This window comes from Somniosus microcephalus, chromosome 13, assembly GCF_052327205.1.
Source record: "Somniosus microcephalus isolate GS21.2 chromosome 13, FLI_Smic_1.0, whole genome shotgun sequence".
Lineage (NCBI taxonomy): Eukaryota > Metazoa > Chordata > Chondrichthyes > Squaliformes > Somniosidae > Somniosus > Somniosus microcephalus.
The window spans coordinates 111,270,079-111,282,530 of NC_140999.1; the positions used below are offsets into that span (position 1 = coordinate 111,270,079).

General features: G+C 50.6%; 1 protein-coding gene across 3 annotated transcripts in view; it reads left to right on the forward strand.

Moving 5' to 3' along the window:
- Positions 1-12,452, forward strand: part of LOC147108548 (cas scaffolding protein family member 4-like) — a 141,476-nt gene that overhangs the window by 52,444 nt on the left and 76,580 nt on the right. For all 3 annotated transcript variants that reach the window (XM_086005225.1, XM_086005224.1, XM_086005226.1), the window contains exon 2: positions 4,957-5,382. In XM_086005225.1, the coding sequence (XP_085861351.1) occupies positions 4,963-5,382 (420 nt within the window). In that variant the 5' untranslated portion in view covers positions 4,957-4,962. The remainder of the gene's footprint in view (positions 1-4,956; positions 5,383-12,452) is intronic.

Sequence of the window (12,452 nt, forward strand, 5' to 3'; positions counted from 1 at the left end):
TGTGCCTTAACTTTACGCGCTAATCTCTTATGTGGGACCTTATCGAAAGCCTTCTGAAAGTCCAAATACACCACATCCACTGGTTCTCCCTTATCTATTTTACTAGTTACATACTCAAAAAATTCCAGTAGATTAGTCAAGCATGATTTACCTTTTGTAAATCCATGTTGACTTTGTCCGATCCTGTCACTGTTTTCCAAGTGCTCTGCTATTACATCTTTTATAATGGACTCTAGCATTTTCCCCACTACCGATGTCAGGCTTACCGGTCTGTAATTCCCCGTTTTCTCTCTACCACCTTTTATCAACCTCTCTGGCACTGAAAATTAACTATTACAAGTGTGGAGTCTCATTCCTTCAGGTTTTGAATTTTTAAGTGAGATTTTTAAAATGTCAAATTTTAAATTTTAAATGTTTTGTTATTACTTTTCCTTTCTGTCTCTTTTTCCTCTCTCTCTCTCTGAATCCAGTCTTTCTTTCCCTCTCTTTATTTCTCTTTCTGTACCTGATCTGACATTGAATTTACCCCCGTTAATTCACCCTCCTTCTCGGTCCTTCCTGTGTTTATTTCCCAATCCTCTGATTAAGGAGATACCCTGTTGCTTTTCACTCAGGTCCCAGATGCCCTGATTTCCTCGCTGTGCCGTTATCAACTCACACTTTCAGAACTTTGTGGGCAAATTTGTTTTGAGCTCCAGGGGGGAAGTCTAACTAATGGCAGACGTCATTAGATGTCCTGCTACAGAAAAATCTGTCCCAATACCTCTACTCGAGGTGTTTAAAATTATAAAGGGATTTTGTAGGGCAGATACAGAGAAACTATTTCCTCTGGTGGGGGAATTCAGAACAATCTGAAAATTAGAGCCCGGGCCATTCAGGAGTGAAATTAGGAAGCATTATTTCACACAAAGTGTCGTGGAAATCTGGAACTTGCTCCAAAGGCTCTAGATGCCGGGGGTCAATTGAAACTTTCAAGAATAAGATAGACAGATTTTTGTTAGGTAAGGGTATCGAGGGATATGGGGCAAAGACGGGTAATTGGAGTTGAGGTACAGATCAGCCATGATCTAGATGAATGGCGGAACTGGCTCAAGGGGCTGAATGGCCTCCTCCTGTGTTCCTATGTTTCTATGCAACACAAAGTTTATCAGCAACGAGTAAATCAAGCTCCGACTGTATGACGCACATTTAAATTTTCTGTAGCTCCTTTTATTTTGGGTTTAGTGCTGTGCTATTGCTAGCGGCTCCCAGCGCTTGAGCCCTGTGTAGCTGGCGGAAACACTGGAGTAAGCTTGCCGGATTCACTGAGGCCAACGAGCTGGAGTGAAACAGTAGACGAACGGGTCATCCTACCTGCCAGCCTTAGCCAATCTGGCAAGGTTACTATGGTGCCATCATCACTGAACTCAAAGTTAAAGGCAGCTTTAGTCGAGTTTAGATTAAAAACAATCGACTGCCAAAGTTAGCTGAGTTCCAGGCACACAAACTGCAATATATCTCTTCTGTTATTTGATTACAGCTGAGGAATGCGTTGGTCCATTCCTTGTTGCCCAGTGAGAATATTCAGTGACACACACATACTTTTATACACTGGGAACATTTGACTCTGAGGGAGGGCGTCAGTGATTAACCCTTTCAGGAACATGTATTCAGGAAAAAGCCTCACAAACATATTCTGTGAGGATAGAGTTGCCAACCCTCCAGGATTACCCTGGAGCCTCCAGGAATTAAAGATTAATCTCTAGGACATTGTTGCGAGCGACCCAGGAGATAAGTCATTAAAAAAATTGTGTGTATTTTTCATTTTCATTTATTAGTTCTAAAAATATTGGAGAAGGAGGAAAAAAGGCTGTTCAACTGGGTGGGGTGGTTTGAGGCGGGAGGTCATGTGATGAAACCTCAAGGAATAAGTCTAACCAGAGTTGGCGACCCTATGTGTCGGGCAAAGTGGGACCTCGGCCTTGTCCTGCCCCTTTACTGTACTGCCTGGAGCTAACTGACAGCCCAGCAATCAGTACACATGACTGAGTTCTCACACTCCCATTAGAGCTTGATCGAATTTCTGGGATGGTGAAGAAGCATTGATAAGCTTGACACCAACCTGATAATTGGCTTTTTGACCCACAATGTGCCTTGTTTGCTTTGGGACTCAGCGCTCTTCATTATCATCAGGCACCGGCTGCAATAACATTAAATTTGCTTGTATACTGGTGCTTGTTTAGCTGGGACTCCAGGAGAGTGGCAACTGTGAGCTGGCTCTTGGCATTTGCAAAATTAAATCTGGCTCCCTGCTCCCAACATAAACCCATTGCACATGAAAACATGAATCTGAAAAGTAGTTTGCCTCACAGCAAGTATATATGTACATTATGATGCAAAAACCTCCCCTATTCTGGCTCTGCTTTGCCAGCCTATGATCGAGCAATCAGTTTAGAAGCGGAGACCAGATTGATGCATATTTATATATCAGGAATAATCTAACCAGAACAGAAACTTGTTAGGTTATATCAGACTACGCCAGTAAAAAGTCTGCATTGTAAAAGGGGTTTGACACCCCATTTATATTGCAGAATGTTCTGTATATAATCTGGGTTTCTTGCTGCTGAATGTGCAGATAACTGCACTTGACTCAATCTTCTACATGCGCAGTTACTGCACAGCTGGTTTGCGACTTTGCCATTTTGACCGTGGACCTTCCTTTTTTGTCAGGGGAAAATAGACCACAGGCCATTAATGGCAAAGGTGCATTGCTGGCCTCTATAGGGGATCTGGGACCTGTTAGTTTTGCCCTAGGAGGCACACAGAGCCCTGTTAAAGGGCATTGGTGCCTCCATTGACACCGACATCACCTTATTCACTTTTCAGGGGAACCCTCTTAAGTATATGGGGGATGAGGGGAAATTAGCTCCTACCAGTTGATGTATTCATCTATCCAACTGTTGAATGGATGGTTGGCCCTCTAGAAAGAATCAAGTTGCCCAAACTAACCAATGTAATAAAAATAAAGGTGTTGCAGTACTGATGTCCTGCCAATAGATATTACTGGCACATTAGTGAATACAATGGGGGAGGGGTGAATAATCGTATTTTGGCCGAAAGTGTAAAATGGCCGATATCAATTCAGCCACCTGTTATACACCACGCCATTGAAGTCAATAATTTTTAAAGCACGCGACCTATTATGTTTGCAGTCAATAATGTTCCCAGTGATCCCCGTGATCATTTCCCATGACTTATCACCACTTGGCTGTTCAGATCAAGTGAGCAGTGATTCAGTGTCAGAGATGGAGAAATATATTCATGACCAATTAAAATGTGCGAGATGGGGGACTGGGTGATACACTCAGTTAGGAGTTTTCCCTTTCACCTCTGAGAACTATGTTCATGTTCAGCTGAGGTTGATGGGATGAAAGTCTCTTCTTTTCCATCCTCACCTCTTCCTCCCATTGGGACCGAGTGATTATAAATGGCATTACACGTGGCACTCAGACATCAGTCAGGAAACATTCAACAAACTACCACCACTGATTTCCTCCTCCAGAGGCCTGTAATCCTGACATCACCCCCCCTCGCCGTTTGTCTTGAATCAGAGCTTATTTTTTGCAGATGTTTTCTGACAACCAAGCTGAGTAAACAAGGGATGCATATAGTTCAGAAAAACAGATGCTATCGCTAGCAATCTAAGGGTTAATATCTGCCTCAGGTACAGGACTAACTGTTGCTACATGGTGCAGAATACAATGAAGTGGAGCTCATTCCACTACTAACAGCTCTGGGTTATGAGTAACTTCGTGGGGGGTACTGGAATGAGTAAGGTTTCTTTACCAGGGCAGTCCAGGAATTCCAAACTCTTACGATTCATTAATTAGCCACAGTTCATTCCAATGAGACGGTTGGACATGATCTTCTGGAAATCTCGTAAGTTGTTTTCTAGGTGTTGAAGACCAGAGGAAGAGAATTTTTAAAGACCAGGACCTCAAACCCGGCACCTAGCTCATGGTCTACAGAGCAGCAGTGATACCCACCCTGCTGTATGCCTCAGAGACATGGACCATGTACAGCAGGCACCTCAAAGCACTGGAGAGGTACCACCAACATCCAAGATCCTGCAAATCCATTGGAAGCAAGTCATCCTCGGTTCCGAGGAACTGCCTAAGAGAAGGGAGAAGTTGGGGTAGAATGACTGCAGGGGTTTTCCTGATCTCCTGCTGTAATTTTGGAGTGAGGTTGGCGGAAACCCTGAAGAAATGACTTAAATGGCCATTGGCACTGTGTCTCCGGGTTTCTACCAACCCTCCACCGAACTTAGGCAGGGAATCAGGAGATGCCACACAGAAATTCTACTGTATTGTCTCTATCTGTGTCACAACACATGTTCATGTCTATGTCATGTCCCTCTACGTGTTCATAGGATCTTCCTAGTCAGCAGGGTCCTGTTCCACCAGGCAACAACAACAACTTGCATTTATATGGCGCCTTTAACGTAGTAAAAAATCCCAAGGCGCTTCACAGGAGCATAAACAGACAAAAATTGATACTGAGCCACATAAGGAGATATTAGGACAAGTGACCAAAATCTTGGTCAAAGAGGTAAGTTTTAAGGAGTGTCTTAAAGGAGGGTAGAGAGGTGGAGAGGTTTAGGGAGAGAATTCCAGAGCTTAGGGCCCAGGCAGCTGAAGACACGGCCACCAATGGTGGAGTGAAAAAAATCGGGAATGCGCAAGAGGCCAGAATTGGAGGAGCACAGAAGGGGTGTAGGGCTGGAGGAGGTTTCAGAGATAGGGAGGGGCGTGGACATGGAGGGATTTGAAAACAAGGATGAGAATTTATAAATCGAGGCGTTGCCAGATGGGAGCCAACAGAGGCAGTGCATTAATAGCAGGAAAGGCCTTAAAAAACCATCCCTTTGATAGGTTTTCCCTTTGTTACTAAATGTCCCTTTTCTCTTTGTCACAGAATCTTATGGCAAAGGCTCTCTATGACAACAAAGCAGAGACCCCTGACGAGCTCGCGTTCCGTAAAGGAGACATATTAACCGTGATAGAACAGAATGTCAAAGGGGATGAGGGATGGTGGCGCTGTTCCCTTCACGGAAGGCAAGGCATCGCCCCCGGAAACCGCCTGCAGCTGCTCACCGGATCACAGTACGACATCCCGTCTCTGTACGCCTCACCCTGCTCAACACTGCGCAGATCGTCTCAGCAAAACATTTACCAGACGCCAACACAGCAGCATCAGAGCTTGTCCTTGTCTCCCGTCTCTGGGCCAAGAGACAATGTCTACCAGGTGCCCTCCACACCCCAGTCGGGCAGTCAAATCTACCAAGTGCCAACGTCATCTGCCGAATTCTATCATGACAGAGGGCTGGCAGCTCCAAGTCAGGTAAGAGCGTGCTTCTCCATATCTTACATTATAGAATTGGAAAACTGGACTCACTATAACCAGGTGCAGAAGGGTCTGATCTGAGGACTGTAACCATGCATTAGTAGTGTAACTAGGTGCAGAAGGGTCTGATCTGAGGACTGTAACCATTCATTAGCAGTATAACCAGGTGCAGAAGGGTCTGATCCGAGGACTAACCATTCACCAGTCAACACACGTGCTGCTTTAGTGTGCTTTTTACAGTAAGGAGAGTGAAGCTGTAACCTTGTGGAGGATGTCTTGTGGAGGTGCGTGGCCCGACAGTCTTGTTTAGGTAAAGGGGGGAGAGGAGGACAAACATTTTAAAATCTCTTGTGACTGTGGTGTGTTTCTAAAATAAAACAAAGAATAGCATGGACATCAATCGGCAGTCAAAGCCAAGCATTGTATGGTGGGCAGCAGTTGCCAAACATTCAACTATAAATTGCTTGATGGAAGAAATGTTCTTCTTTTAGCAGTTTAGGTTTACCTGTCCTCATCCTTACCAGATTTTTGAAGTACAGCTAGGCAACAGCTGAGTGTGTTTGTTAACTGCTGAACATCCATCCAATGCCATTTCCAGTGCCGACTTAAGGGACATCCATTGATAATGGCAAACTAACAAACACCACGCCCAGCCACAATTAGCTAGACCACCTAGATAATATGGATCAGCCTAAAGGAACGGAATATTGGTTGTGTTACCAACCATTTAGAAGCCATTTATATTCACCGGGGATGTGTGCTCCATGTGGCCATCTGCACTGTGTTACTCCCAGCCTGGGCTGGGCTGGGCTGGAATTTCATTTTGGGTTGTCCGGTAGTTATCAGGTCAGCATTTAATGCCTTGCTGACTTCCAATTGTTGAGCTGCCCAATCCCTGATTAACACAAAGTAAAATATCAGCCCAGCAGAAGCCATAGGAAATCTCACTCGTTGGCTGTTTCAGGGAGGCTATGGTAAAATGGACTTTTGCCTTTTCTGAATTTTTAACTTCTATTTTACATATTGTTATAATCAGCAGCACCCAGGATATTACTCAAAGGGAAACATATTGGCCTGGATTTTGTCACGGGGGTGGGGAGTGGAAAGTGGAGGGGTCAGTCCATGTGAGGAGCCAGGGCGAGCAACAAGCTTGCATGTCCAGGCCCGGACAGATTATAACTTCCAGGCCTCATTTTAATATTCAGGCCCGGTTCTCACCTGAAACCGGCAGAAATCATTGCCTGGCCGGCGGGCGGGCGAGGATTTGGGTGGCAGGAGGCTACCTGGTGATCCGCGAAAACGGTCCCCAACAGTCAGGCAAGTGGTGAAAGGGGGAGGGGCGGGGGCTCCAGACATGATTGTGATCGGAGGGGGGGGGCTCCAGACGTGATTGTGATCGGAGGGGGGGCTCCAGACATGATTGTGAGCGGGGGGGGGGGGCGGCTCCAGACATGATTGTGATTGGAGTGGGGGGGGCTCCAGACGTGATTGTGATCGGGGGGGGGGCTCCAGACGTGATTGTGATCGGAGGGGGGGGGTTCCAGACGTGATTGTGATCGGAGGGGGGGGTTCCAGACATGATTGTGATCGGAGGGGGGGGGGGCTCCAGACATGATTGTGATCGGAGGGGGGGGGCTCCAGACGTGATTGTGATCGGAGGGGGGGGTTCCAGACATGATTGTGATCGGAGGGGGGGGGTTCCAGACGTGATTGTGATCGGGGGGGGGGCTCCAGATGTGATTGTGATCGGGGGGGGGGCGGCTCCAGACATGATTGTGATCGGAGGGGGGGGGGCTCCAGACGTGATTGTGATCGGGGGGGGGGGCTCCAGACGTGATTGTGATCGGAGGGGGGGGTCCAGACGTGATTGTGATCGGGGGGGGGGGGGCGGCTCCAGATGTGATTGTGATCGGGGGGGGGCGGCTCCAGACATGATTGTGATCGGAGGGGGGGGGCTCCAGATGTGATTGTGATCGGGGGGGGGGGCTCCAGACGTGATTGTGATCGGAGGGGGGCGGCTCCAGACATGATTGTGATCGGAGGGGGGGGGCTCCAGACGTGATTGTGATCGGGGGGGGGGGGCTCCAGACGTGATTGTGATCGGAGGGGGGGTCCAGACGTGATTGTGATCGGGGGGGGGGGGCGGCTCCAGATGTGATTGTGATCGGGGGGGGGGGCGGCTCCAGACATGATTGTGATCGGAGGGGGGGGGGGCTCAGACGTGATTGTGATCGGGGGGGGGGGCTCCAGACGTGATTGTGATCGGGGGGGGGCGGCTCCAGACATGATTGTGATTGGAGTGGGGGCTCCAGATGTGATTGTGATCGGGGGGGGGCTCCAGACGTGATTGTGATCGGAGGGGGGGGGGGGGCTCCAGACATGATTGTGATTGGAGTGGGGGCTCCAGATGTGATTGTGATCGGGGGGGGGTTCCAGACATGATTGTGATCGGGGGGCTCCAGACGTGATTGTGATCGGGGGGGGGCTCCAGACGTGATTGTGATCGGAGGGGGGGGTTCCAGACATGATTGTGATCGGGGGGGGCTCCAGACATTATTGTGATCGGGGGGGGGCTCCAGACATTATTGTGATCAGCGGGGGGGGGGGGCTCCAGACATGATTGTGATGGGGGGGGCTCCAGACGTGATTGTGATCGGGGGAGGGGGGCTCCAGACATGATTGTGATGGGGGTGGGGGGGGGCTCCAGACATGATTGTGATCGGGGTGGGGGCTCCAGACATGATTGTGATCGGGGTGGGGGGGGGCTCCAGACATGATTGTGATCGGGGGGGGGCTCCAGACATGATTGTGATCGGGGTGGGGGCTCCAGACATGATTGTGATCGGGGGGGGTCTCCAGACATGATTGTGATCGGGGGGGGGCTCCAGACGTGATTGTGATCGGGGTGGGGGGCTCCAGACATGATTGTGATCGGGGAGGGGGCTCCAGACGTGATTGTGATCGGGGTGGGGGGCTCCAGACATGATTGTGATCGGGGAGGGGGCTCCAGACGTGATTGTGATCGGGGGGGGGCTCCAGACGTGATTGTGATCGGGGGGGGGCTCCAGACATGATTGTGATCGGGGGGGGTTCCAGACATGATTGTGATCGGAGGAGGGGGCTCCAGACGTGATTGTGATCGGGGGGGGGCTCCAGACATGATTGTGATCGGAGGGGGGGGGGCTCCAGACATGATTGTGATCGGAGGGGGGGCTCCAGACATGATTGTGATCGGGGTGGGGGCTCCAGACATGATTGTGATCGGAGGGGGGGGGGCTCCAGACGTGATTGTGATCGGAGGGGGGGCTCCAGACATGATTGTGATCGGGGGGGGGCTCCAGACATGATTGTGATCGGAGGGGGTGCTCCAGACATGATTGTGAGCGGGGGGGGGGGGGGGCTCCAGATGTGATTGTGATCGGGGGGGGGGCGGCTCCAGACATGATTGTGATCAGAGGGGGGGGGCTCCAGACGTGATTGTGATCGGGGGGGGGGCTCCAGACGTGATTGTGATCGGGGGGGGGGGCGGCTCCAGACATGATTGTGATCGGAGGGGGGAGGGGGCTCCAGACATGATTGTGATCGGAGGGGGGAGGGGGCTCCAGACATGATTGTGATCGGGGGGGGGGGGCTCCAGACATGATTGTGATCGGGGGGGGGGCTCCAGACGTGATTGTGATCGGGGGGGGGCTCCAGACGTGATTGTGATGGGGGGGGGGGCTCCAGACATGATTGTGATCGGGGGGGGGGGCTCCAGACATGATTGTGATCGGGGGGGGGCTCCAGACATGATTGTGATCGGAGGGGGGGGTTCCAGACATGATTGTGATCGGAGGGGGGGCGTCCAGACGTGATTGTGATCGGGGGGGGGCTCCAGACATTATTGTGATCGGGGGGGGGGGCTCCAGACATGATTGTGATCAGCGGGGGGGGGGGGCTCCAGACATGATTGTGATCAGGGGGGGGGCTCCAGACGTGATTGTGATGGGGGGGGCTCCAGACGTGATTGTGATCGGGGGAGGGGGGCTCCAGACATGATTGTGATCGGGGGGAGGCTCCAGACATGATTGTGATCGGGGTGGGGGGGGGCTCCAGACATGATTGTGATCGGGGGGGGGGCTCCAGACGTGATTGTGATGGGGGGGGGCTCCGGACGTGATTGTGATCGGGGGAGGGGGGCTCCAGACATGATTGTGATCAGGGGGGGGGCTCCAGACGTGATTGTGATGGGGGGGGCTCCGGACGTGATTGTGATCGGGGGAGGGGGGCTCCAGACATGATTGTGATCGGGGGGGGGCTCCAGACATGATTGTGATCGGGGTGGGGGGGGGCTCCAGACATGATTGTGATCGGGGGGGGGGCTCCAGACGTGATTGTGATCGGGGTGGGGGGCTCCAGACATGATTGTGATCGGGGAGGGGGGTGCTCCAGACATGATTGTGATCGGGGTGGGGGCTCCAGACGTGATTGTGATCGGGGTGGGGGCTCCAGACGTGATTGTGATCGGGGGGGGGCTCCAGACGTGATTGTGATCGGGGGGGGGGGGGCTCCAGACATGATTGTGATCAGAGGGGGGGGGGGTTCCAGACATGATTGTGATCGGGGGGGCGGGGGCTCCAGACATGATTGTGATCGGGGGGGGCGCTCCAGACGTGATTGTGATCGGGGGTGGCTCCAGACGTGATTGTGATCGGGGGGGGGGAGGACGCCTGGAGCAAGGGAGGCTCAAGGTCTCCGGGTGAGGCCCAGGGGAGCACTCATGCTTTCCTGATTTCTGCTCGGCGGGCGGACTTAAAACTGGGGCCATGAATTCAGTTCCAGAAATTCTTCACAAACGTAAACGCATAAACACAGGACAATAGAAAGCTCAGGGTGTCAATTTGAGTGCAAAGTCACATTCATTGACGAGCATTGTTTTTTATCCATTAGTGAAGACTGTCTTTATTTAATATTGATGAATGACTATTTAATTAAATGATGTGGGGTGTGTACGGAAGGGGTACTCACGCGTCTGGCCGGAGGAAATGCCGGTTTTCAGCATGCACAGCGCATGCGCTGAAAACCAGCATTTCCCCTCCTCTAACCCAAGAGGTGAAGAGGCTAGTGCGTGCGCTGTAGGGGGCAGCGCGTGCGTCTTGGATTTCCTCTGTTTTGGGGGATTTGCGCATGTGTAAAGGCCTCCGGTCTTTACGCTTGTAAAAAGCACACGTAAGTATTTATTTTTACAGGTAAGTGGTGTTTAGTGCAATTTAGAATTTTTTTTTCCACAGGTTTATTATTTTAAAGAATCTACAATAAGGTAAGTTTAGTTTTAGACCCTTTTTATTAAAAATTTATTTTTTTCAAAAAAAAACATTGTTTAAATTATTTTTTTAAACTTATTTATACTTAATTTAATGATTGGGATGTTTTTTAAAATTTTATTTAAAGTTTAAGTAGTGTTTTGGGGTGCAGTACTTCTCATGAGTTTGACAGTTCTTACTCTCAAACTTATGAATGAAGTTTCCCCTCCCCTGATTGGCTGAACAGTGCTCACCTGATCCCAGCCGGCACATCGCACTAACTACGCCGCTGGATCAGGTTAGCACAGCGCGCCGACATCAGAACCTGGCCACTGAAAGGAAATCCACTGCGGGCCAGGTTTCAGATGTCGGCGCGCAGGGTGAGTGCACATCGGGGGCTTGCACGCGCGGCAAGCCCCCGACACCAAGTTCTGGGCCATTCAAGGCAAAAGGAGATGGTAATGGGACAGGTTAAGAAACAAAGGATGGCTCTAGATGAAGTGTAAATTGTGCTGGCAGAATGAAAAACAGCTGCCATGTGGGGGAGAAGATAAAAGGACAGACAAAGAGTGTGGATAAAAAATATATATATGATGATAGGGGCCGAGGTTATGATCTGAAATTGTTGAACTCTATGTCGAGTCCGGAAGGCTGTGAAGTGCCTAATCAAAAGATGAGGTGCTGTTCCTCGAGCTTACACTGAGCTTCCGTGGAACAATGCAAGAGGCCGAGGACGGTGAGGTCTGAGTGGGAATGGAGCGGTGAATTAAAGTGACAGGCAACCAGAAGCTCGGGGTCCCCTTTACAGACTGAATGGAGGTGTTCCACAGAGTGGTCACCCAATCTGCGTTTGGCCTCCCCAATGTAGCGACCACATCGTGAGCAGCGAATACAATATACTAAATTGCAAGAAGTACAAGTAAATCGATGTTTTACCTGGAAGGGGCGTTTGGGGCCCTGGACAGTGGGAAGGGGGGAGGTATAAGGGCATGTGTTGCATCTCCTGCACTTGCACAGGAAGGTGCCAGGCGAAGGGGAAGGGGTGTTGGGGGTGATAGAGGAGTGGACTAGGGTGTCGCGGAGGGAGCTGTCCCTACGGAATGCTGAAAGGGGAGGTGAGTGGAAGATGCGTTTGGTGGTGGGATCATGCTGGAGGTGGCGGAAATGATGGAGGATGATCCATTGAATGTGGAGGTTGGTGGGGTGAAAGGTGAGGACAAGGGGAACTCTGTCGTGGTTCCGTGAGGGAGGGGCAGTGGTGAGGGCAGAAGTACGGGAGATAGAACGGACACGGTCAAGGGCTGTGTCAACCACTGTAGCGGGGAATCCTCGGTTGAGGAAAAAGGAAGACATGTCAGAAGCACTGGTATGGAAGGTGGCATCGTCAGAGCAGATGCGGCGGAGATGGAGAAACTGGGAGAATGGAATAGAGTTCTTACAGGAGGTGGGGTGGGAGGAAGTGTAGCCCAGGTAGCTGTGGGCTTGTAATGAATGTTTGCCAATAACCTATCCCCAGAGATGGAGATGGAGAAGTCGAGAAAGGGAAGGGAAGAGTCAGAGATGGACCATGTGAAGGTGAGGGAAGGGTGGAAATTGGAAGCAAAGTGAATGAAATTATCTAGTTCATGGTGAGGGCAGGAAATGGCACCGATACAGTTATCAATGTATTGGAAAAAGAGGTGAGGGAGGGGACCAGAGTAGGACTGGAACAAAGAGTGTTGCACATATCCCACGAAAAGGCAGGCATAGCTAGGACCCATGCGGGTTCCCATAGCAACACCTTTG